The 27,194-nt window shown below is 36.8% G+C and overlaps 1 protein-coding gene across 2 annotated transcripts in view; it reads right to left on the bottom strand.

Annotated features, from left to right (window-relative positions):
• ODAD2 (outer dynein arm docking complex subunit 2) overlaps positions 1-27,194 on the bottom strand; it is an 88,414-nt gene that overhangs the window by 43,986 nt on the left and 17,234 nt on the right. For both annotated transcript variants that reach the window (XM_075495511.1, XM_075495512.1), the window contains exons 10-15: positions 10,981-11,127; positions 10,481-10,690; positions 10,083-10,319; positions 8,594-8,704; positions 7,918-8,072; positions 4,220-4,462 (exon numbers count right to left, since the gene is read on the bottom strand). In XM_075495511.1, the coding sequence (XP_075351626.1) occupies positions 4,220-4,462; positions 7,918-8,072; positions 8,594-8,704; positions 10,083-10,319; positions 10,481-10,690; positions 10,981-11,127 (1,103 nt within the window). The remainder of the gene's footprint in view (positions 1-4,219; positions 4,463-7,917; positions 8,073-8,593; positions 8,705-10,082; positions 10,320-10,480; positions 10,691-10,980; positions 11,128-27,194) is intronic.

Genomic DNA, 27,194 nt, shown 5'->3' with positions numbered 1-27,194 from the left:
CAAAAAGAATAACTTGTAAAAAGTTCCTCAGAAAGACCAATGTAAGGAACCAAAAGTTCCTCGGAAAGACGTACAGCGGCACCTCTGTCAGTGGCCGTGCAGCAGACTGAGTATGGAGAACAGCTTCACGCTGTCCACATAATAGTAAGGAAGTTCAGTCACACAGTTCTGCTTTTTTAAGAAAAGTCAACTTATTTTTTTGCTGTGAGAGAAGTTGGCTGCTGTTCTTTATTTTACGTAGCTCAATAGAGTAAGTAAGAATCACTTAATTGCTTGAAGTTGCCTTAAAGTAAAGGCTTGGTGCAGAAAAGTAACACTATTGTACCTTCCACTCAGTAGTTGTAGAAATTAAAAGTGTCAACTCGGAAACATGACAGAGATAAAATAAATAAAAGATATATAGAAGTTGTAGATTCACCTATGCCCATCTACCAGTCTTCTCTCGTTGTCGGTGCAGGCTTCCTCCATGGAACATAGATAAGGTACAATATTTCCCTCAGAAGTTAACTGCACTGTTTCACAGAACACTCTCAGTTTTTTATTTCTTATATTAATCCCATCCTCTTCATTACATACCCTTGAATCATTCATAGAAACTACATGAGCTCCACTCTCGGTCTGTATGGTTTCCACATACCTATTGCTGCAAGTATAACCACATTCAAAATAGAATACTGCTCAACTGAATATTTAGTCTCTATTCCACACTTCGTTAAACACACACGCAGCGAATAAAATGTAAGAACATATCTGAAAATTCTCAATCCTTATGAGGGCTTGATACTCCCTTTAAATTTTCCTGCTTTGTTCTCGGTTTCTAGTACATATGAAAGTCAATGATAGCAGAATTCAGAAAAATCATCATAGTTTTCAGAATTTCTGTAGTGCCAAATTAAAACAGTAATTCTTTAAACAGTGCTTGTCTGTACCAGATGACAAAGAAAACAAGCCTTAAGACCTGCCAGCCAAACTTGCCAGAAGAAAAGCTTATAGTAGAGAACAACTGATCTCCTAGAACCTGTCAAGCCATTCTGAGGAATAAGTGATTATGAAATAAGGAATGTAATAGGGATCCAGCCAGATGAATCAGGACGACCAGAAACAGCTAAGTATCAAACTGCAATAGGAAGTTCTCATCACCTGTATATACTTACAGGCCACAAGTGGCTTTGCTTTGCTTCTTTCTAGAAGACAATCTTGGCACATGTATTGGGTTTGCATGGCAAGGTTTTCATAGAGGGGGGCTACAGGGGTGGCTTCCATGAGAAGCTGCTAGAAGCTTCCCCCGTGTCCAATAGAGGCAATGCCAGCCGGCTCCAAGATGGACCCGCCGCTAGACAAGGCCGAGCTCATCAGTGATGGTGGTAGCGCCTCTGGGATAACATAATAAGAAGGGGGGAAAAAACCGTGCAACTGCAGTTGAAGAGAGGATTGAGAATATGTGAGAGAAACAACCCTGCAGACACCAAGGTCAGTGAAGAAGAAGGGAGAGGAGGTGCTCCAGGCACTGGAGCAGAGATTCCCCTGCAGCTCGTGGTGAAGACCATGGTGAGGCAGGCTGTCCCCCTGCAGCCCATGGAGGTCCACGGTGGAGCAGATATCCACTGCAGCCTGTGGAAGACCCCACACCGGAGCAGGTGGATGTGCCTGAAGGAGGCTGTGGCCCCGTGGGAAGCCTGCACTGGAGTAGGCTCCTGGCAGGACCTGTAGACTCATGGAGAGAGGAGCCTACGCTGGAGCAGTCTGTTCCTGAAGGACTGCACCCTGTGGAAGGGACCCACGCTGAAGCAGTTTGTGAAGACCTGCAGCCCATGGGAAGGACTCATGTTGGAGAAGTTCATGGAGAACTGTCTCCTGTGGGAGGGACCCCACGCTGGAGCAGGGGAAGAGTGTGAGGAGTCCTCCCCCTGAGGAGGAAGGAGGGGCAGAGACAGCGTGTGATGAACTGACCGCAACCCCCGTTCCCCGTTCCCCTGCGCCACTGGAAGGGAAGGAGGTAGAGAAAATCGGGAGTGAAGTTGAGCTCAGGAAGAAGGGAGGGGTGGGGGAAAGGTGTTTTAAGATTTGGTTTTATTTCTCATTACCCTGCTCTGATTCGATTGTTAATAAACTAATTTCCCCAAGTCAAGTCTGTTTTGCCTGTGATGGTAATTGCTGAGTGATCTCCCTGTCCTTATCTTGACCCATGAGTCTTTCGTTATATTTTCTCTCCCCTGTCCAGCTGAGGAGGGGAGTGACAGAGTGGCTTGGTGGGCACCTGGCATCCAGCCAGGTCAACCCACTACAGCACATCTCCACATCTTTGTTAAGATGTGTCCTTTTGGTTAAGAACTTCAGAAAATATTTACAGAAAGAGAATGAACTCCACAGTAGTTTCTAACAAGACTACTTATTGTTTTAGTCCCAAATTCTGTAAATGGAACAAAGTGATGCTACAGACTATGTATCCTTCATGTCATGGGTGACTTACTCTTCCCAAAAAGGAGGAGAGCGGTTTGGATGAGGAGCTAATATTTCAGTTGCTGCTCTACTGGTCTGCAAGGAGGAGAAGGGAGAGGAATGGATGTCCCCTTTTTTTTTTTGAGGCGGGGCAGAAATCTAGTATCTTAACCCTGTGAGAGGCAGAGCACTCAACCAAGCAAATAATTTAAACATGTGAGTAGTTGCACTGGTGTCAATGTTTTAACTAAGCAGTGTTTTTAAATATTTTGCTGGATTGGTAGCAAACTTATCCACACCTGGATGACTCACGCCTTGGGAAAAGATAGCATTATCTCTTCTAGTACTACAAGTCTAAATAGCACAATACATCAGGTACATGTCACAGTCTTGCTAATAATTTCTGTGTAATGGGTTTTTTGTAGTAGTAAAAAGTATATTCTGCTCTTGATCTAAGATCTTTACTTGTTAATGTTTTAAAATATTTTTTAAAACATTTTAAAAGTTGAGAACCTTCAATAGAGAATTTTTTTGTGTGAAGCAAATTCAACATTTGATCCCTTTGTCCACCCTTCACAAACTCCGTAAAATTTTGTCCCAAACAATCTGTACTCTCTCCTTCTTAAAAACAAGATGGACTTTGTTCATCACAATTTTAGCAGCAACTCATGTTATTTTTGGTGCTTACACTGACCACATTCCAGTATGAAGCTATCCATACTGGATACTACAAGTGATAGTCCTGAGTACTGGTGTATGTCTGAGGTTTTATAAATATCAATTTATATTTATTAGCATTTAAATTTCTCAATTGAGTTCCAATGTTAATTCTGTTAGGTTAATACATTACTCTAAAGGCTGATTTTTAGTGAGATATGTCATGAAAGTGATTTCATTTATGTATACTTTTATGCTACATGGCTAACTGTTCATACAACCCATGTTTACAGTTGTGTACCATCTAGCCTTTTGCCACTGGGTGACAGCCAAAGCATGAAAACAAAAGCCCTATTCAGGAAAAGAATTCCCTGCACTGTTATATGAATATCAAGTGAATTATGCAAATCAGAACAGGAGGAGCTTAATAAAACTCTCTTTCTGACCTTTCTTGTGTATAAGGAGGGAAATATGCCGAGAATCTTGAGGTAAATATCCCTGTAAGGGAACAGTAAGCACAGTAAATGCCGACCTCAACATTTAACTGGAACACTTAATCATAAAACTCAAGGATCTTTGTAAGCTGTACAAATCTACATCACAAAACCAAAGAGAGCAGCAGCTCTCTCAGTAAAAAGACAGTCTTTTATTTGGTTTCGCAAAGGAATAACAGGGGAGAAAAGGGTCCAAAAAAAGTGTTATTTTTCATGACAGTAAATATGCTCATTTCCTTTTGGAATTAGTTTCTCTAATTTAGGCTATTATTTATGATTTGAGAACAGATGTAAAAGGAGAAGGCAAAACAGGTACCTATCATACAGCACTTTATAATGGTGATCTGTAACTTTGAATTTTAACTTTCATAAAATCAATTTATTAAAGGTTTATGTGATTTTGCCCAAAATGTAAAAGCTTTACATTCTATATACTTCCTTAATTTTATATATATATATATATATATATAGCACATTTTACAGTAGGATGCAACCAACCCACACAGCCCTGTGGAAAACAAAAAGTAAAATATCCTTTTAGGTCAGATTACACTTGACTATATTTGTACCAGAATTACTAAAAAAATTTTTTTTCAATATTTAAAATGCTATTAATATGAGTAGCTTACATCATATTTTCAGGTTCTGTTGCACAAGCTCCCACTGCTTTGGTGACATTCACAAGTAGTGCCTGATCAGTTCCAGTAAGTAACTTCACTAGAGGTGGTATTCCACCACATTTACGGATAATAGTTCGATTTATTGGCTCTTGGCAACATTCTCCCAGTGCTCCGACAACATTTACAAGAACTTCTTCAGGCTGGTCAATGAGCAGTCCTACCAAAGCTTCTACGGCTTTATATTCCCGAAATCTAAAATACAGAAATAAAATCAAAGTTGTTATTTTCAGTATGTTACTGTTATAAGTTTAATTTTATAATTACAGTATAATTATAATTGAAGTATAATGCTTAATTTCTGTATGTAAAGTATCTTGTTGAACAAATCACAATACAGGTAAACCACTTCAGTCAGTTCTCGAAAGTGTGACATACAGCATAATTTCTTACTCGACTTTTTAAAATATATTTCTCTAATTCAGCCATCTAGGAATCTGCAGAGTAGTTTGAGAGTTTTTTAAAACTTGACATGTGGATGCAACATCTATAAATAGCTGAAAGCATACTGGAAGACTGGCAAGTACTGTGGCATCCTAACTTCCCGTACTTTTTCCTGCCATGTTAACAATAGCTAGAGTAATAGTATATCAGACCCTCTTCCACCTCTCTGGACCAAAGGATCACCCTTACTTTTCACTAAATGTTAGCCTTTAGACGGTTTGCCCTGACCAGTTCTATACTTAGTTGAGGCCTAATAAGTGCATTTTCCTAAGGTCAGACCTAGAGTTCTAGTACATTTCTATTGTACTACGTTAGTTCCATTCTGAAATCAAGTAATAAATTGACAGAAATTCGAGTTGACTGCTATATTAATACTTCACTTATTCTTCATAGCACTTTTGGTACTGAAAATCAAAAATATGTTTTTAAAAATCCTGGAAGTCCCATCCTACAAACAGATGCATGCTAAACTTCCCAAGGTCATAATTCAGAGCAGGACTTTACTCCTCAGTACTGGGGTTGTCTTCTAAATTCATTTTGTTCAGAACTTAGAAGATTCTTAACACTTAACAAATACTGCATCTTCCTTTCATACATTTTCTATAATACACCTTGACAATTCCACTTGATATATCAAGCTAGAACTAACCTGTATATTATCTAATAATTATGCTTTGATTTATATCTTTGTGTAAATACACATAATTCCTCCTCTAAAGAGATAATTTCTCTGAGGGTACAGTTCTCATTTGTGCTTCCCCCACAGCCCCTAGCTTCTGGAAATGTCTACTTGAGCTACAAATACCCTGTATTTTCCCAGAATCAGTTGTACACGTGGCTTTTCCTTCATACAAAAAAAATTAGTATTTTTGAGATTTTGATGACAGAACTAGAACTGTTTCAATAAAAGTTAATCTTTCCAAGCTGGTTTATCAGTATAACAATTCAAGTAACTGAGAAATGAGAAAATTTCATTTTTCATGATTCAAGCCTTTGCTTAAGGAGGAATCTTCCTCTCTTTGTTCACTATAATTGGGAAGTATCCCTATAAATTTTTTTCAAGAGAAAACATCAACAGCACGAAAAAAAGAGCAACACAGCAAGCAAACAATTTTAAAAACCCTCTGATCTTCTCTGGCTACTTTATCTGTGTTGCATATCAACTGCTTCACAGATGGAACGATATGAGCTGGCTCTGCAACGGGCAGGCTACACTCTAACACAGCTGTTGGCTCGGGCCATCTTGTGTCCAGAAGCAGTACGGCTGCTTGCACGCAAACTGGAATCTGAGCTAGCCAGGCCCAGGCACCTGTATCAGCTCATTGCTGAGTCAGCACAACATCTCAGCAATGTACTTCGGGTATAGAAAGTACTGTGGAGTAGTTCAAAGATAATTAAGTGGCCCTGCAGGAACCAGAAGGGTTTGTTAGTTCTAGCTTCGTGCCAGACTCAAGCTCATGCCTCCAGATCTACTTCTGTGTTTTCATATTATCCTCCCTCCTTGTTCTGTAGTGCCCTCCCATCTTGAGTTTGGATAGGGTTTACTGCTTCAGACTCAGCACTACATAATACATGGATTCAGCTCAAGTTTGGAGCTGCGCCTGGCTAGTAACCTTCATGGAGCATCAAGCACTTGCCAAAGGTATGTGAGTAGCCCCTCAAAAATCTGTTTGCATTTGGACAGAATTATTGGCTACAGCTATACTAATAAATAAAACAGGCCATGGCTCATTCTCTAGGCCTGAGGACAAGAAGCACAACACAGCATCCATATGGCTAAAATCTCTTATCCTCACAATTCAGGGTGGCCTCACCCATTCTGCCTAATGGAAACAACCTGTTCCCTGCACTGTTCCCAAGGAGTGTCTGGGCATTCTCTGGGAGAGTGCTTGCTGGCACAGGCCAAACTGTATAAGGGACTGTGCTAGCAGTTAAACAGTACAGATAATCATAACATAGTGCCTGAACCCTGAAAGGTTTGGCCCTGTTTAGTTTACTAGTATAGAGAGCCATTCAGTCCATCTCATCACTGACTGATCTAGAACCAGGATGCCTCTGTGCAGATACCCAAAGCCCACAGAAAAGAAGGATATACCCATCTGAAAAGCCAGATTACTGTGCAATCAAGAATGCAAAACACAGTAGGACAGCAGTACAGTATGTAAAGACCATGGCTCTGTATACCAACAGTTTGGGAACTCATTTAGGACAATAAAAAGCCAGACTGTAAACCCTTATTACTGGAATTCTTTCTGATTTTTATCCAGCAGTTATCTATCATATCTGCTTGTCCAGCAAAGTACACTAAAATTAGGGCTGCAGGAAGAGGTTACCTCTTACTTATACTCCTTCCAGCCTATGAATCTTACATTCCTCTGTACAGAACAGCATAACTTCAGCAGGAAGCTTAGCACATACTCCAGTGGAGCCGGCTTTTCTTTGAGGTAAGGTGCATGAATCTGATAAATGAATTTTGATGAGGGGGTTGAGTATTCTCAATCATTAAGCTGTTCCATGAAAGGTAGAGAGTGATAACTCCTGCTGTCACATTCTCAGATAATCACTCAGAACCCTGATACTGAGCGGTAGTAGGTACCTATGGTAGGACTCTCATCAGTTAATTCCGCTCATTTAGAAGCTGGGTGTCCAGACTAAGCAACTTTTCTGAGCCCCTTCTGTAGTCAAGGAGAGAGGCATCTAAGCTAATTATCCTAAATTCCAGTATAAAAAAAGTAAGTCGACCTAATGTGTATTAGATATCTATTCTAGAATGAGATCATTTGCTCTCTGTCTCTCTTGATGTAAAACGTTAAAGCTAAGTGTGCTAACTACTCTGTCTACCATGCAGCAGTGATTCCAGTTTGTAAGCTACAGAGAGGAGTGGGGATATCAGATAAGCCCACGTGTCAAACATTTAGTATGTGCTAGTACACCTCCTGACGCAGTGTCCTATATCTTAACTATTCTTTAGAGGCACCAATTGTCCCCATTGAGTCTTAAGATTCCAGGAACTTAACACTGTTTCCACTGTCCCCTGAATGAGGTCAGGTGGCAATTTTTTAAGTACTATAAAACCTAAGTTGAAAGCCCAACTGATTATAAGGTATGATTTTGGAGAATCATGACATAACAATTTTGAAAACAACAGAGGCCCATAAAATCAAAACATGATAGTGTAATGAATGTTTGTAAAATTAAATTGTTACTTTGACACATTTTCTCCACTGATTGCACATTTCCAGATTGCTCCTGTCACAGCTGCTAAAAGTCGTTTGTTTTCAGAGTTACCAAGCAGAACAGATAGTGGTTGTAGACCTCCATGCTGTCTAACGAGGTCACGTGTTTCTTTATCTTCTGCACACTATACAAAAAAATTAAATATATACATTATGTAAAATGTGTAAAATGATGTCTTCAAAAGGTAGGTGTATTATGCTGTAACTAGTAAAAACTAATACAGAAGAAAACATAAATATTTTATTAAAGTATCTGAATATGCTAACAACTCACTAAGAGTTTGACAGTAAACCGCTACTGTATATGCAGCAGTGCTTATACTGTCACATTGTCCACCTTGTGGGAAAACAAACATAAAAAACCAAAGCAGCTCTTTGCACAGTATGCCGTGCCTCTCTATGTTGGATACCTGTGCAATTTAGGGCTTGCACACAAGAAGAGCAAGTAGGAACAAACTTAATTATAATATTAAATAAGCAGCTAAAATAGTCTCATAAGAATTAAGCCAAAGACCATCAACATTTTTATACAGTAATTTCTTACACATTAAAGAAATAGTAAAACTAAGAAATATTAAAACTGACAACCACATGAAAACAAGGGCTAATCCTGGCTCTGATCTACTTATTATAATAATACAGTTACCTTAAATATGGCACTTGCACAATGCATCTGAAGCTCCTCATGTTCACTACTCAGATTTTTCACAAGGTTCTCAATCATTCCTTCTGTCCTTATTGCAAGTCTGTAACTTGGCTAAAAAGATAAACTGCATATTTTAAATCCTGTATATTAACAGTTAATAACACTAGTCACAATAATAGTACAGTGCTACAATTCTAGGCCTTAATATTTAGAAGCCTTTTACTTTATTTTAAGCACAACTTATCTGCATTGCCTTGAAAATACTATTGATGTTCTCAAAGATAATCAAATATATAAATTCTCTGCAGTGCTCTTCAAATCACCTGTAAAACTAGGTGCTGCAATGCCTATTTCGTAGCCACCTGGCTTAAACAGAATTCAGAATATTCTGAAAGGTGTCCAGACTCCCTGCTCAGAGCTAAGGAAGAAAAAGGTGCTTCAGAATGGGATCAAAAAACACCCACTCATTTCATCGAGAGCCAGCAGCCAAAACAACAGATCTATTCCTAGAACAAGGTCAGAAAAACATGTTCTTAGAATTAAAACTTTTTACTGATCTTTTCTTCCAAATTTTAACCCACAGGCATTGTAACAGGGGACCATTATTTAAGAGAGGGGAAACATCTGTGTAAGAGATACATTTAGTGTTATTTCCAAATCTGGCCAGATAAGAAACCCTCAAAAACTTCACCTTCTCAATATAGACTTACTGAAGCTAAAATATGCCAGGTTGCTGTCTCGTGGAGCATGCATAAACCTGTGTAGTTCAAGAAGCTAATTTTGAAAATACAAAGTGTTTTATAATATAAAATCTTTTGAAAAATCGTGTCTTCCACGTCTCAAATGCACCAGGAGAACTTACGTGTATTTTTTACCTTAAGTGCAATGCACCTTAATTTCAAATATGATTCCAGAAATGGAGAAATAACCATTCATCTTATATGGCAATGGTAAAAAATACTTGTATTCAAATTTCAAAACTGAACATACTCAAAGTTGTGAAACCTGCCAAGGAAATCTGTAGAAAAATCACATATATTCTTTTCTTCTTTTTGCAATCAATCAGACACCGTCTTACCCAATTCACAAGGACATTGTAAACCACACTGCCTGCACTGCATTGGATCTTCTTGGCCACATCTGCAGATTAGCTTTGTAGAATTTAAATGTACTGATCAACCAGAATATAGCATCTTAAGTTGCCAAATTTGTCAAGTATGATGAAAAAAATGAGAAAAAAATGAAACTGATTAAGGATTTCATTTCTATATATTTTCTTTCACAAACAACTCCTAGCCTTTTAAATAAAAAATATGTGGTCTTTACTTCATTACAAGCTGTGACCTTCTCAAAAACAGTTTGACGACACAAAGCATCTACTTCCTGATGGGATAACTGCCCTGGTTTAAGTAAGTCAAACATAATGCTTCCTTTTAGTAGCTAATTGTTCTAATGATTAGCAATAACTTAGTTATATGTGTTTCCTTACCTCTGAGGCACATTCTTGTAGTGTTCCCACTACTGGGGTTAAGATGTTTGCATGTGAACATTTGAGCCATCTAGCTAATAATGGAATGCCACCAGCTTTACGGATTGCTTCTTTATTTTTGATGCTTTTGCTGCAGCTCCAGAGTGCCAAAGCCCCACAGCGTGCTATTTCAGTATCTTTTGCTTGATATAGTGTTAGACTGGTTGATCCCACTGAAATACATTCCAACAGCCCAACCTAAAAAAAAAATTTTTCAAATTATCTACAGGGAAGTTTGGTATTATACTGCTTTTTAATGATGGCAAACGCTACCACAAGAATCATGTATACAACATATGACATATTTTTTGGACAAAAATATGCATATGACAAGGGTATAAATTGTAATGTCTGCTTACCAATCTCTTGATTCCTCCATGCTGCCTTACTGTCCTTCGTGCTCGTTTAAATCGAGCAACATTAGCAATTGTTTCAGCTGCCAAACATTTTAGATCTTTATCTGGAGAGTCCAGTATTTTCACCATGATCTGTAAGCCCCCAAGATCTGCAATTGCATGTCTGATCAGTGTATTTTGACTAATTTCCTTCAGGATTTTTAATGAACCAATCTAAATAATGGAAGATAACAGAAGTTAAACATTATTTAAGGATACGTAAACAGAAAAATTCTTTAAAATACTGGGCTATCTAAAACATTTTATTTTTTAAATTGAATCAGAAGAAAAGAAGGAAACTGAAAGTCAAAGAAATTGATTTTTTTCTAAAAAATCCTTGAAATCAAGAAAATACAGAAATGAGAAAATAAATCAATTTTCTTTATACTATATAACTTTGAAAATTGAAAAAATATTCTAATAGAAAAGGCATATTCATTGCTTTATTCGACAAAGCTACTTACCTGACATTTAATTTCTTCTGTATCAAGTAAATTAATTAACACTTCAAGACATCCAATGTCTCTGATGGCCAGCTGACAAGTTTCTTGAGCCAGATTGAAATCTCTCATTGAACACAATGCGATTACAGTAGCTGTTGGATTACCTCCCTAAAATAAAGGAAATAATTAACAAATGTGTAAAGTACATTTAATATAAAACTTAATCTCTTCTACTAGCACTAGTAAAACTACTACCAAAGAAGAAACATGTTAGATTATTTTGATTCTATGGTGTTAAATAACACAGATATAGTAAGAAATTGAATTATTGATAAAGTCTGCAATAAATATAGATTGAAGTAAGAGTGAATAGCACAGGTGACGAGTTACTAATATGGGTTGCTGTGAATGGACTAGTAAATCAGGCAGTCGAGTATTCTGAATTTTGTATGAGTGTTTGCAGATAGCAAAAGAACACACAGTGAAGATACAGATGTTTCAGAGAAGCTATCTGCATTCTTTGCATTGGTGTTCACTCTGGAAGGAACCAAAGAGATTCCAACTGGAATCTTCCATTGTGGAGACATTTCAGAGGATGTTTCGGAAACTGAAGTGACTACAGAAAGTTTTTATTAAAAACCCCTAACATTGTGAACAATAACAAATTGCCATTATTAGATAGTATTCAACTAAAGGAAACAGGGTAAAATAGTTGATTCAGTAGAAGTGGCATGTATCCTCTTGCTTCAAACTGCCCTGTTACCAATGTCCTGGGAAACAACAAATGTGATGTGAACTTTGAAAAGACTTCAAGGGTTATCCAAGGCCTTTTAGCCAAATATCTGTGCTGGACAAATCGGTAGACTGTAATAAGGAACAGAATTAGCAGACATCTGTCTAAATATGATATTCTTGCAACAATGTGATATACTTAGAGTCACCATGGATCTGTTAAGTGAAGTCCTACCTTACAAAACTTACCAAGCTTGCAGCAATCGTGATCTAGTCGATATGTCTAACTGGACTCCATAAGGATTTTGACAAAGTCCCTCCCTGAAACCTTTTAAAGAAACTAAGCCACTATATTATAAGAGGAAAGGTCATTGCATGGATTGAAAAGAATGACTAAAGGATAGGAAACTGGGGATAAGAGCAAACAGTCAGTTCAATAAAGGCATGTGATTTAGTGGAGTTCCACGGATCTGTGTTGAAGTTGTGCAATTCAACATACTCATAAACACCCTGAAAAATGGAAGGACTGGTTATGTGACAAAGTTTGTTGATGACATTATGATTCAGGGTGAGTTGTGATAAACTGCTAAAGAACTTACTAAGACTAAGAGGGCAATAAAATAGCAAATGAGAAAATGAGAAGTGATGCACATCAGAAAAAACAATCCTGATTCCATAGATGAAATTACAGGTTTTCAGCTGACTACTAAAAATTAGAAATGATATCTTGGGCTTAGGGTAGATGCAATCAAAAAACAAATGGAATATTAGGACTTATTTGGAAAAAAATAGTGAACAGACAATGTCACTATACCACTGTGTAAATCCATGGTTCACGTTCACCTTATAAACTTCATGCAGTTCTGCAGCCTCAGTTTCAGGAAGGTTACTATAGCACTGGGAAAGTTTCAGAGAAGAGCAGCAAAGATAATCCAAGGTTTTTTCAGTCTAGAAGAGGGGTGCCTGAAGGGATATGATAGAAGTCTACAATGTTAGGGATGGCATTGAGACGGATAGATAGGGATTGACTGTCCAATGTCTCTTTTAATACAGATATAATCTTTTGTAATAATGAGGTATAATAGGATTCAGGTTAAAAAGAAATAAAGGGAGCTGGTTCTTCAACTGAGGCAACAGACTAGTAGAACTAGTTGTGAAAGGATTCTGTGAAAGCTAAAAGATTTCACTGAAGGTCAGTAACAACATAAATATCTCATTTAATTTTCAAGTCCCTGAGCTAAAACCAGGTGGGGGCTTGGAGAGCATTAAAAAGCTGTGTGTTTGCCCTGTTCTTATTTCACCCTGGGCATTCATTTATGGTCCTGGGTTTCTTCTGCCTTGGTAGAATATAAACAGTTTCACACTACCATAAGTTATGCAGTCAAATTTCCCACAGTTCTGGAAATCAGAGGTCAAGACATCTAGAGTGCAAAAGACGAGCTTTAATGACAGAACACTGCCATCTCAATTATTGTGTCTCCCCTCCTGTTGCAGTCAGGTTATTGGGATACATTGTCTTTTGATCTGCCCAGTACCGTTTCTTTTATGTCTAAATTTAAGGTCATACACTTACAAATAATGAAAACATGATATAGCTCCATGTAGGAGTTCTATCCTGGAAACCAGAGCATATAAAAATATTTCAGATGTTGAATATGAATTAGAGATTATAGTGTAACATTTGATTAAAAGGATGAATTTGGGGATGTATAAGTGAAAGTACTGAATAGGAACATAGGTATTATCTCTTTTTAGGCACTTGTGCAACTACTACTGAAATTCTGTGTCTAATTTTCCTTTTTACAATTCTAGAAGGAAAGTGAAAATATGGAGATGATTCAGAGAGAGAATAAAAATGATTGTAAGCCTGGAAAATAGTTGCATTAAGACAGACATGAGAAGCACTATTCAGTTTATTAAAAAGTAAATTAAGGTATGATTTATTCATAGTGAATAAATAAATCTATGAGGAAGAGGAACGTGATCACAGAGAGCTCTACAGTCTAGCACAGAGGTATGATGATTCGAACTTAAAAGTACTAAAGTTTAGATGAGAGGTAAAGTGCAAGTTTTCCATTGTGTGGTTAATTATCCTTTGAAAGAAATTACTTAGAGTGATGATAAGTTTTCCAGCAGTGGAAATCTTTCAGTCAAGATTGGATGTTTTTCTTAAAGATAAGCTCCACTTCAGTCACAGCTACTACACTAAAAGCAAGAAAAAGAACAAAGAACACACCCTGTGGTATGCAGAAAGTTAAATCATATGATAACAATGGATTCTTTTGAACCTATAATATAGATTTACTATTAATCAAATCAGGTATGAACCCAGCCACACAGAAATTAGGAGAGCTGAGCTACCATGTAGCTGCAACAGAAGCTAGGGTGCACGAGCAATGCCAACTGGTGCTAATGTGGAAGTTACAACTTAGAGCACCTAGTACATCAAACTACAGTATCCATCTCCCACATGCCTCTGAATGCCAGGGAAGCTTTAGCTGCCACCCAGATCTGAACTGTGCTGCCCAAGCCTATCTCTTTCAATTGACACTTTGGAAACTGTAAAAGACTTTGAGCCAACCCTTTCCAGAGGAAAATATTTTACTCAACTGTGCACATTGAAATTGTGCATATTGAAATACAGAATATTGAAAAACTGAATAATGTTTGCTAATATGAAACAAGTAGTTCTAACAAAAACATAGCATTTTGCAGCATAGGTCTTAAATGTAAACAGAAACAATAAGACAAATACAGAAAAAAGTCTTTAAATTTAACATGCTCTTCAACAGATACCATAAATGTAGCAGAGAATCACAAGTCAGAAAATACATCCAAAAGGAATGTGAGAAAAATAATTGATAAAGTTTCAGATCAGTAACTTACATCAGACAAAACACTTCTGCTAATCAATGAAGTGTATGTGGATGGAGCTTCATAGCTAATTTTTACTTAAATTTCTTGTAACAATAGATATCCACAGAATTTCCCCACAGAAAATTGTTTAAATATAAAGGTAATTTTTTAACAACTGCAACTTCTAGTGTCCTAAAGGAAGATTCCTACAATTTTTTCATGTTACCTTTTTTTAATAATCGTTATCATCTTGACTTCAGAAGAAAATGAAATGTGTCTAGCTTTAAGAACATATTTTGATCCATTTTGTAAAATATGTCCTAAGGAATAATATTATAGCAACTTCTCAAATGTTTTCCTAGAGAAATCAGTTTACCCACACATATCAAAGTCTAAATGATTTTTTAAAAAATCTGTAAGATATGATTCCAAAACACAGAATATTCTGTAGCTCAAAAGGACCAGCAGCTGTCCTTTTATGAAGTTCGTGGTCTTTTCATATAGCTTAGACTTTGAGATTTACTTTGCTTTGTATTATAAAAAATTTGCAACAGGTTTTTAAAGAGAAAACTTGTCTTTTTATTATTTTACACAAATGTAAGAAGTATATTGCTAACCTGACAACTGGTGTCTCTTCTTTTGAGAAGTACTTCTCCTACAGTGAAACTACATTTATACATAATGTAGTAATTCATAATTCATTTATCTTACATGTATAATGGTTGGCATATGACATTTAATATGGACCAGGTTTTTAAAAAATAAACAACTTTTAATTATCTTATATTAAATAAAAAATAGAACTGTATATAAAATATATATATGCATTTTATTTTTTCAGCTTCAGAAATGCACACACCATTTGAACTGTTTTTAAAGTAAAACCACAATAAAATATTTTTCATATGTGCTGAAGCATCAGTTGTACAAAATAAGAAATATTACTGATGGTTTCAACAATTATTTTTTGTTTCTTGAAGTTATCATTACAGTAAGTCTTGCAGTACTTACAGGATAGATTTTAACATGCATGGAAATAGTTACCTCTCCATTAAGTTGACATAAAATCTGCATCATGTTGTTATACCATTTGAAATCTGATATGCTGGATGCAAAACAAACTCTACTGGCAGATCAACAATCAATTTTAAGGCTTGAAATTAAACACAGATTTAGTTTAAAATGTGCTTCTCTTCCTATATGGTGGTATTACATATATAGCCACAAATTAAATGAAAATAAAACAGTATCACTGCTACACTATCAGTAAAACATCTTCTGTGCAATGTATGTGTAATGTCTCTATTATGATACTCGGAGCTCACAAGTGAGAATTACAGAACTATAAAGAATGTATACCAAAGCTTGTCTTTCTTTTGCTTTTATTTTTGAGGTGTTTAACAGATCACTTTTCTAATACAATAATGCACAAATTAATCTAGTTAAAACTTTCAATGTATGTATACAAAGGCAGATGTTTTAGACGATAAGACTGTATATAAATTTGGCATCTGTGAGTCCAATCTCACCTTCTGTGATGGGACGAAGAAAAGAAAAAGGTCTCTGTGAGACCTTCCCCATAAAATTTCTCCATTACAGCAGGGCAGGGTGTGGAGCCTGCCTTTATATTCTTTCCACAACTGAAAAGGGCATTTCAGGAATGATGAAAGCTACAGAGGTGTCATGCAAAGGTTGCTGAATTATCTTTTCATTCTTAAAAACATTAAGATTTAATGTAAAAAGGAATATTAGCCCAGCTAGTTTGACTGCCTTTATAATATAGGTCATTAAGTTTTCATCCTTTTATTTTTGTGTACCACATAATAACTAGCATTTGACTAACGCCTACCCTGCATCTGTCTGGGGCATGACTTTGGTCTTGATTTAAAGATGTCAAGAAATGGGAATTCTAAAGGATAATCATCTTTACTGTTAAAATAATGAGCTTGCCTGCCTTCACCACTGTTTTTCAAACATTTTGAAAATTTGGGCACCAGAACAAGACTCACTGCTTCCAAAATGAGTCTTACCAGCGCTGTACAACAAGGTAACCTTACTTCCCTAAGCCTACTCACTGCTCCTGATTACAAAAAAACCCATTCATTGTCTTTGCACAGAAGTACTGAGCAACTGTTCAGTTGCTTGCATTCTAACTTCTAAAGTTTTTAGAGTAACTGTTTCCAGAAGACAGCCCCTCACTGTACAGGCATGTTCTGAATTTTGTGTTCTCATGCACTTAATTTTGCACCTGGGCATCGTGAAGCACATTTGATCTGAATGGAGACACCCTGCCAAGCAACTCAGACCCGCCTTTGAGAGCCTGTCCTGTTATTCCACATTCTTCGTCATTTCTGGCTTTCAAGAGTGACTTCATATTCACATCCAGAACTCTGAAAAAACTGTTGAACAGTGCTAGTTTTAGTCACCACTGTACTAGAAACATCCTTATTTGGTGATGTTTCTCCAAATATGACTGTACACATCAGTTAGTCCATTCTGAATGCACAGCAAGATGCAAGATGCATAAACTTTTGGCTGTACCCAGACCCCCTTTTCACTGGCTTGTTTAATGTCCTATCTTTCTCCATTTAAAAATCCTCAGGCCTTCAGAAATTCTTCCTTAGGATCTCATGGAATGCTGGACACTGCTTCTAAAGTATTTAAGTACCTTCTGACACCTTCTGGCAGAAACATGCCTCTCCTCAGATACAGCATGCCTCTCCCCCGCCTCACTGCTCAAAGTTCTCAGGTTATGGTGGCTCCTCAACAATAGAAAATGGTAGCAAATAGCTACCTACTTAGTTGCTGGTTCTAATGTTTGTTAAAATTAGTATTTAAGGTCATCCTAGGGCTTCTTAAGCCACAAGAAAGTTCCAGTGGGGGGAAAAAACCAAAATTAGCTACAGGGACATATTTTAATACTCTTAAGCATTTCACTTTTTTCCCTGTAAGTTTGTTAAATGCATTTTACAGTGAAAAGAACTGGCAAAGATGGCTTCGTGCTTATTTTGCAGCTATTACCTCCTAAAGCAGATGAAATCATCTTGATTCCAAACTAAGTCAGGGCAGTTTGAAGGCTGGTTGCCCAGGACATTGCACAGGTACAACAATGTTTTTAAATGGCAGTGTATCAAATAGCAATTAAAGAAAAGCTACTACAAGGTCAGAAATTCATCCATTGTTGTTATGTAAATTCAGGAAACCAGAAGGCATTATGTAATGGGAAAGAAGGAGAAGAGTCATCAGTGCCTTAAAAAAATTACACAAAGAGTACAAAAGCAAAAATCTCATTGAGGGTGAAGAACAGGAAGTGTAAAAAGAGATTAATCAGGCAAAATCATGAGCTCTTCAGTTGGCTGAAACTCAGGAAGCATAAAGAGGGTGAGAACAAGATCAAGTAACTAAGAATGATAATAAAAGAGTAAATAAGCATATAAAGACACAAACCAAAATACAACTACCAAGGGACACACAAGTTGAAACCATCATTTTGTTTGATACTTCCGTAATAATCAAGAGGAAGAAAACTGTTAGTCAACAGCAAGCTTTCAACAAATATAACCAAGAAGGCTAAAAGCATTAGTGGGTCTTTTATATGCATTAGTCTTTACTATGCTCTAGCAACGTATACTTAATGTCAACGATGACGCAGTAAACATTCTGCTTATGCTAAAGACATAGATAACTTAGATGCTTTCACACTAGCTGAGCTTCATGGAATCCGCACTATGGTACTGAGAGAACTGGCTGATGCCAAAGACATTAGTTTGCAGAACTGCAGAAAAAAATCTGATGTTAACAATGGAACACAACATAGGTATTACCTATCAATACCACAATGTTGTCAGAAAAAATGCAAACTTTACAGAGAGGCTTATAACCAGATTTGTAACCTGTAAGATACAAGAAATCATCCTTCTTCAGTCTGGCACTGATAAAAGCACAGTTTAAGTACTACATCCATTCTAGGTATCATACTTCAGAAGAGACACTGACCAACTTGACAAAGACCAGAGGAGGATAGCAAAATATCTCAAAAGTACGAGCTACATGGGAAAACTGAAGGAACTGGAGCTGTTTACTCTAGAGATAAAGAGAATAAGAAGGTGGTTTAAAGAACAGCTACAAAGACAATCATCTGTTCTCCAGGTCCATTGTGGGTAAGACAAGAAATAATGAGGTTAAGTAACATCAGGGCTGATTTATGCTAGGTATTAGAAAAAAATTTTTAATGGCAAGAATATTTGAATTTTGGAATATATTGTTTACAGCAGTTACGAAATCTCCATCACAGGAAAGAAAAGTTAAAGAAATATTTGTCCAAAAGACACACAAAGAATTGATGCTGGTTTGGAGGCAAGCAGATGGAGTAAATAACCTCCTGAATTCTGCTCTAGCCCTATTTTCTATTATTTATTTTTTGTGAACTTTTATGACCATGAAATTTTGTAAATATTAAATGTTTTTGATTAGGTATTTCCTTCTCTTCTTTAAAAAAGATAATTAATCCATAATAGATAATAAGGTCATAGATACAGATAATAGAGAATAAAATATACAGGCTTAAGATTTCAGCATCCCATGTCCCATCCTAATTAAAACCCTTCCTAGTGAATACAAAGCTTTACATTTTGATACTCTGATCTCAGTTCAGTAGGCTAGGAAAGAAAGATACAAAATTTCCTCTAGAGTCATCTCTGGAAAGGGCAAAGACCATTAAAGCTTTTGCAGACGATCTGCCAGCAGGCAGAAACATTAGCTTTTCAGATAGCTGAGACTGTACAGGAGCTGTACAGGAGACCTATGGAACATGTAACCTGGCACAGTCCACTTTATGGCATGCATTATCCTGTTCCTTTTGCTTGAACCCTCTGACATCATATGTGTCATAATTATACTACTTTGACTGATCTTCCTAGAGCAGAGAACTGTATCAGAGTATAGAATTGTCACAACTGACACTAGGGAAAGGATGGTTTTATGAGAAAGGCACCGTACCTGGACTCAGGATACCAGTGGTCCTTGAGTCCTTTGACAAAATTCCTGCCTGCTACTGGCCAGATGCCTTTTCCCAGTATCTTTCTTCCCCACTTTCAACTGAAACCTAAAGGCGTTATTGGAGTACAAGTAATAAAAGTACTAACAAGACTATAATGAAGATGATTCCAAATGTGGTGCCCAAGTTGTAGTAAAATGCACATACATGCATGGAAAAATATAAACATTACAATGAAGTTATAGTGCATTTCAGTTTCCTGACAGAAAGCAAGATTAAATAAAATGAAAATTATACAGCTTTTGGCTCACAGACATCTCTATAAATACAGTACCTATTTGGAGATTTTATTAATTTATTTAATTTGGATTTGGATTTAGAGTGAGTATGACTGAATGCAACCAGAAAATGAAATATTGTTTTACTTTGCATGGCAACGTCAAGGATTTTTTTTTCTGTTTAGACGTATGGCTGAAATTTATTTTGCCATAGTAAAAGTTCATTTTATTTACTGTATTAAGTAAGTCCTAGATAGATACTTTAATGTGCATGTCTGTGATAGTATGCCTATGACTGAATAAGAGGAAAGAAAATTGCTGTTTGTGGGCAGTTTTGTCATTCTTATGTATAATAATACCCTACTTTTGATTATGAGTATATATAATCTGAATGGCAATTACAATATAATTGAAAAAATTAAGACCAAACATACCATGTCAATATATTTTTAGAAAATACTGAACAAACAAAATAGTTTTATGTGATATCCAAAAGAAAGTAGGTCAAATTATAGAAACCTTTATTGTTATACCAGAAATTATTTAATGAAAATTCATTAATGGAATGAAAAAACTCCTAGAACAAAAACATTGTTTAAGTGGAATCCCAGCCCAAAATATTATTAAAATATTGCCATTTTTGTAAAACAAGAAGGCCGAAATAAGTAGTAAAGTATAAAACAGAATTCTTCATTTACACCTTTGTGACTTTTTGATTTTCTCTTGAACTTGACTCTCTCAAATCACAGATTATTTTGTCATTTCCTGCTGGAAAATACTTCAAAATTTAAATAAATTTTGATAAAGCTTAATGAAAGACTGAGTATTGCAGTATAACATGTATAATATGCTTCAGCAGGGCAATTTTTCTATGCTAGTGAATCTCTAAACACTCAGTTTTGTTTTGGTTTAAATACTATTCCAATTTTTCATTTTAGTTTATAAAACATACAAGCTGTAACTTGTTAAGAGATGAGTTATGGACAAGTATAACTGAGTTATGGAATAATTCCCTACTCCATTTCCTGAATCTTCTGGTGTTCTTTGGCTACAGCCTGGCAGTAGGTAAACTAAACAGATTAATATAACTAAAGCCAGTGGAAAATCACAGGCATCACAAAATCACAAAATCCAAAATGTTCACACTGGACTAAAACCATGCACAGAAGTTGCACGGTTTTAATTGCAGATTAATACCTTGACCCTGACCCTTCAGAGTGGCAGAAGTGACATATACGTTATGACCTAGACATAGTGAGTTTAAATCGTCACCGTGTTTTATGAAATCAAAAAGAAATGAGTTTCCAAACAAACGAATAAGTCTATTATTTTCTGAGTGAACCAGAAAGTTTTGTTAGGCAACTGTTGATTCCCTCTTGAAAACTCTCCCATGACATGCATCCACTCCGTTAGCTTTCCTTTTCTGATTCATAGTAACTGGATTCTACTATAGAGGAGGTAAGAGTCAATGTAGTTCATGCACAAACATATGAACTTTTACTTCATTGGACTAGGAATAGTAGAATGTTTTTCCCAGTAACTTCTCAAACCTCAGACTTGGAAAGAAATGAAATGCTGACCCAAAAACCACAGAAAACCTGGCCAAGGTTATATATAATATCTTAACAGTGCAAGTTGATCTTCTCATTTGTGAAGTTTACAGTTTAGGAGTGTATTTGTTCCCCAGTTGCATCTGGACAATTTTGTAAAGACAACGGACCACACTCTTTTCAATCCTAGATAAATCTGGGGAGAAAAATAAAAAGATTGTAATGTGGACAGCAAACCCACAATCCCATTGTGATTTCTAGATCAGATCACTGCAACAGATGTTAATTTGGGATTTAATGTAATTGATCCATCAGAAACTAATGTTACTGCAAAATGTCACCATTCAAGAGAATGTGTGAGCACTGAGGTCATTCTGAATTTTAGCTCTGGCTTAGGTTTTAGTTACCACAGGGCACCTGTAGTATCTTTGGTAGCCGTACCAGAGTTCAGACTTCGGCTCGTCTGGCAAAGTGGCTTCAGGTAATCGTATTTACACAGTAAGTCTTAGATTGTCTCCAACTCACACCATAGTCTCCCAATGACACTCCAGCATGAATGAACTCAGCTTCAGCAACCATCCTAGACATCCTCTGCCCACCATGACAATTTGCATATGCACTTTTAGCATATACAAATTGCTTTATTTAATGCACAAACCATGATCTTCCACCATTCTTTGTAAGAGAAGCCACTCGCCTTGGTACCATCTTATCTCTCCAGCAGTATGCTGCCTTCAGCTGCCATTATCACCAACACAGATGGAGTCCCTGAACAGGTGATGTACCTCAGCATCCTTGATGATAGGACCACGTTTTTGAAAGTGACAGGCCACACATTTCTTCAGCCCCAACTGAAGAAAGATTGCTTGCTCGTTTGTTTGGATCATGACATACTGAATCTCGGTCACTGTCCTGCCCTTTCCTCACTTTCAGAAGAGGTTGCTCTGGAGAACAGAGACTTACACACTTGGTAAGTCACACACAATAGGAGAGTTGTTCCATTCAATGCTCTCTGGTATTGAAATGCAAAGCTTTCTGCATGCCTACATCTGTGGCCAAAAGGTCAGACAACTCACTCTAGAAATGGCCACACAAACTTCTACCATCAAGTAATGAACCGTTTTGGCGTGGGAACTCCATTGCCACAGTAACTGTAATAGTAATGTGCAACGTCATCATACCCATATGATGAGCCTGCCTGATAAGCATTAGAAACATGGTTAATACCACTCACAGCTTAACAAAACATCTTCAGTTGTGAGGTTAAAGAAGATACTCATATTCCATCTTGCTGCCTGCTCTAAAGGGATAGTAACTCTGTATATACAAAGACTAGCCTCTTTGTAATAACCCATAGCCTGGAGGATCATCATGGACACTAAGGACACAATGACTGTGTGCACCACACCCAAGTCTTCAGCATTTCTGTCTTTTTCAGGCACAGAGGACATCAGTGCTGGTAGGATACCTGTATTGTTGATAGGCCTCAATACCCTATACTGCCATGAGTCTATAGTGCATATACAAACAATACAATGCCTTCAGCTCCTGCAGGCTGACTAGAGAGTTATGTTCAGACTCTTCATCCTGAGATGACTGATTTTATACAAGTATCTGGATACTCTGTGTCCTGAAGAAGGCTGGCTGCAGACTTGAAAAACTCTGCAAGGCCAGCAAAGAGCCCTTTTATCAAGTTTAAGGCAATCAGACCATGGCCTTCAGGACTAACTTTATTCAATCTAAAACTGCTGCAGTCCTAATAGTGTCCTGTTGCAAGTGGGCTATGTCCTTAAATTTAAATATTTCAGCCCAGTCACCTGCAAACATTTTTTTATATAGGCTTCCACCTGATGTTAGTCTTTATCCACTTTCTTTCCTCCCTTTATGCCTTCAGTCTCTGGCTGAAGTCATATGTGATGCTACATGAATCACAAGCCCTTGAGACAAACTTATCTTACAGTAATCCTTCAATGGCCTTCAAAATGTCCCTTTGACATGAGCAGTGAACATTTAGGGCTCATGGTGTCCTTGAGCGACGCTTCTCTCCCAATTCCCTCCCATCCCATAAATATGCCCTTTATGCTGCCTATGCAATCTCCCTCCTAAAAGATACAAACTAGCTAAAAGATACCAACTGAACAAAAAATGTTCTTTCAGGAAAACTGCTAAATATGGATAAATTTGTTTTGCAAGAAAAACAAGCAAACAAGCTCTCAGACGTATTATGTGCCAGTACAGATAGGTGAGAACAGCTAGCTGGGCTAATATAGACCAAAGTAAACTCAGAAGGCCAAGATATAAACTTAAAAGTGATTATTGGGTAAAGAGAACAAAAATGCTGTTTCTCATAGAACAGTAAGTGAGTAACTTAGATTTATATGATTCCTTAAAGAAAGGACATATGTATGTTTTAGTGACCAGAAGGCAGATAAGGTCCTTTGCATCTGTGTAGAAATTATTGGATTTTTTACTTTGCTTTTCTGATTGCTCAGACAACATCAATCTCAGTCAGATGTCACAAAATCTCCACGTTGCTGTTTTTTTGGACAGCTAATTCTTACAAATTCCTTCCAGGTGGTTATTTACTCCTGCTTTTCTCCAGAATCCAGACAGCCTCTCTCTTTGTTCACCAACATAGTGTCAGAAGAACCGTCCTAAAAATGTGAGGATACTTTGCAGCCCACTCCCTGAAGTGACAAAGTGTCATTGCCCAAACATAGTGCAGCACATGCTGATAAGAAGCTAAAGAGCTGTGCAAAGCCAGTAGGTCTGGCCCGCTGAAACCCTTCTGAAGAACTAGAAGCAAGACAAACCTATAGGATGGTGATCACACCTATTGTCTATGTAAACAAAGCTCAGGCACAGTCACCAAGCTGCCTAGGCCAAAGTTAGAGCACAGGTATCTAGCAGATGCCCATCAATTAATTCTTCCATTAACTGAGGACTGCCAATTAGTTTCTAAGGCTGTTACCAAAAAGGATGATTTTTACAAAATACTCCAAGGAAAAAAGGCCAGAAAGAATGCAAACCCCTATTTCCAAATACATAAAGAATCTGGAATAAGAGTAGTCCTTCAAAAGACTGCTTCACCTTACACTCACTGATGATTTCAAATGCACAAGACTGTGGGGATGGGAATCAGCTGTCTAAACGCACTCATCTACAGCCATCCTACATTCCCGATAATTAAGATCGAGTCATCTATAGACATCCTACGTTCCCGTTAATTGAGATCAAGTCAACAATGAAGTTGAAAACGTGATTCATCTCACTCTGAATTAGATGCTTAAAATATCAGGTGACTCACATCCTAAAAGTGCCTATTTTTTCCACTGATCATAAAGGTAGCCTTGAATGCCCAGCTCAGCTACAAACACCTACTCTGTTTACCTTTAGAGCTAGGTGAGATGAATCTGAATCTAGGTATTGCCTTTTATGTCTTGGCACTAGAACATGGGTACAGCATCCTCCCTGCCTTTGGCCACTTCATCTGAGGAAAACAAAGTATATCTATTTTTAAAAGAACCTGCAGAAATTAGCAGGAAATGAGGATTGCATGACAAAAAGAAAAGGGTCTAGGATTAAATTTAAAAAAAACAAACAAACTACACAAACAGCACTACTGTTTTTTAATTTAACATTGATTATGTTAATTTAACATAACTTGTAAATCCTGACTGCAGGCTTGGAGATGTGACATATGCTGCCCATAATACAGATGTACTACTGACCTTGTGTGACAGTGTCAGACCTGCCTAAGCAGTTTTGATTTTGCCTAGCACTTGGCTCACAAAAAGAATAAAAGCCTTAATGTCATTACAGCTATTTTATTTTTATGGATCAAACTCATTTGGGAAACCAGTGGAAGTGAATCTGTGGAGAAAATTTAATGACGTTGAACTAGGAAGGACCTGTGCCTGTATAGACTACTGGAGAGCTACCATGCTGCTGAAGTTTCATAAGCACTGAGCAGACAGAAAAGACAGTGTGATTTGAAACCAGCCAAAAAAGATTTTGCAAGAAAAACAAAATTATACCAATAGTTTATGAAAAACTAAAAGAAAATGTTCTCTGGAGAAATAAAACAAAAGCTGAGCTTAGTGAGAGCATAGGAAAAACAACTATAGATGAAGATATGGCTGAAGCACAGGCATGCTTCTGAAATAACTGTGTGTATGGTAAGCTGTGATTAAATTGAGCCTAGATCCAATGTGGAACACTTAAAACCAATGAAGAATGCTGTTCTCACGTCTTAAAACTCTTGGTAGCTTTCAGACACAATCATGTTCTAATTCTTTAGGAAAGCCAACAATTTGATTATCTACTTCATGATTATAAAGCTGTAAATCAGACTGAGACAGCTGTGGCAATTTACAATTATTTTAGAGGTACAGTAGTTATGGTGTCAAAACTATAGCTCATTAATTTAATTACCTGCTTTTACAATAGCATACAATCCTACAGAAAGAGTAGAATCAAACATCAATTATTTTACATTCTTTTCTCAGCCCTTAATTTTTGACATGCCATCTCTTCTTTCTCATTTTTTGTTGAATTCTACTTTTTTTGCTTTTTTTTTTCTTTATTTCTATCTTGTCTTTCATCTAATCACCTATGAAACTCTTAGGAATGGGTGACCCTCAGAATATTAATTAAACCTCCACTACACAGAAATTCATCAGAGTTGGTGTTAATGGTCAAAAATCAACTGGCTGTTATGAATTTTATATGTCTCTTGTGATGAGGAATGATTGTTTGTACAGTATTTTGAGGAGAGAGCTATGCAAGTGCTTTAGAATTGCCAATTATAATAGTAATTGGAGAGTTCACCATTTGCCAATATTTCCTACCCAGTAAATTTATCATAAAGAGATTTCTTTTTCATGATCAGCACTGGCTAGGTTGTTAAAAAATACATATCTTAACTACAAAATGCATTTTTCCCATATTTTTATCCCCTTTTTTTTCACTAATCACATTCTTTACTGAAATTTTTAAAAAAATCTTGGCTAATACTGGAAGATGGGAACAAGAGATGTTCATGAACAGTGGAGAAGAGTGTGATATGAAGAGATTACTTGCCAAGACTGACAGGTTAGCCAAACATGTGCCCAGAAACACTAGCAGGTGGCACATGATTATGTCTCATACATTTGGTATTTTCTGAAAAATAACAGTCTACTACTTAGCCAAACTACAGCAAAATTTATTTTTCATCTCGATCTTTCAGTTCAGTTGAATATTCATATTACCCCACCATATACTTTCATAAGGGAAGAGAAAAGATTTATTGTTAGACACTCTACTAAAAAGGTTACCTAAATTATCTGCAAAGTTGGTCAGTCCTGAAAACACAGTGGCAAAATTATTTTATGTATGAAAATATTTTATATGCACTTACATATGCTTATTTTGTATTTAATAGCTAAAATATAATCTCATGCAAGTCTTGCTAATGTGATACTATAAAGAAAAACAGTTAACTCTTATCCACAGATTGTGGAAAAAATAATATAATGTGCAATATATTTCCTACACAGATGAGATATTTTTGCCCCTGCTATTAGATTCTAATATTTGCCTCTATTCCACATCTAGGGCCAGATTTCAAGATTACAGATAAATTTCTTTGATAATTTTGCGCACCAAATAATTTCTGAGTTTGTTACATATCTGACCAAATTCGTAACTTCTATGTTAATCATCTAAGTATCCAGTTATAGTTGTAAAGTTCTACCCACCAGTAACTCTTCTTGGGAAAATGGAAGCAGAGTCAGAAACAGAGAGTTAGTTCCTCAGAATTTGTATTTGCAGTTCTCTGTG

The sequence above is a fragment of the Mycteria americana genome, chromosome 2 (assembly GCF_035582795.1).
Source record: "Mycteria americana isolate JAX WOST 10 ecotype Jacksonville Zoo and Gardens chromosome 2, USCA_MyAme_1.0, whole genome shotgun sequence".
NCBI lineage: Eukaryota > Metazoa > Chordata > Aves > Ciconiiformes > Ciconiidae > Mycteria > Mycteria americana.
The sequence above is the reverse complement of the archived record's forward strand: the minus strand, read 5'-3'. Positions and strand labels throughout refer to the sequence as shown.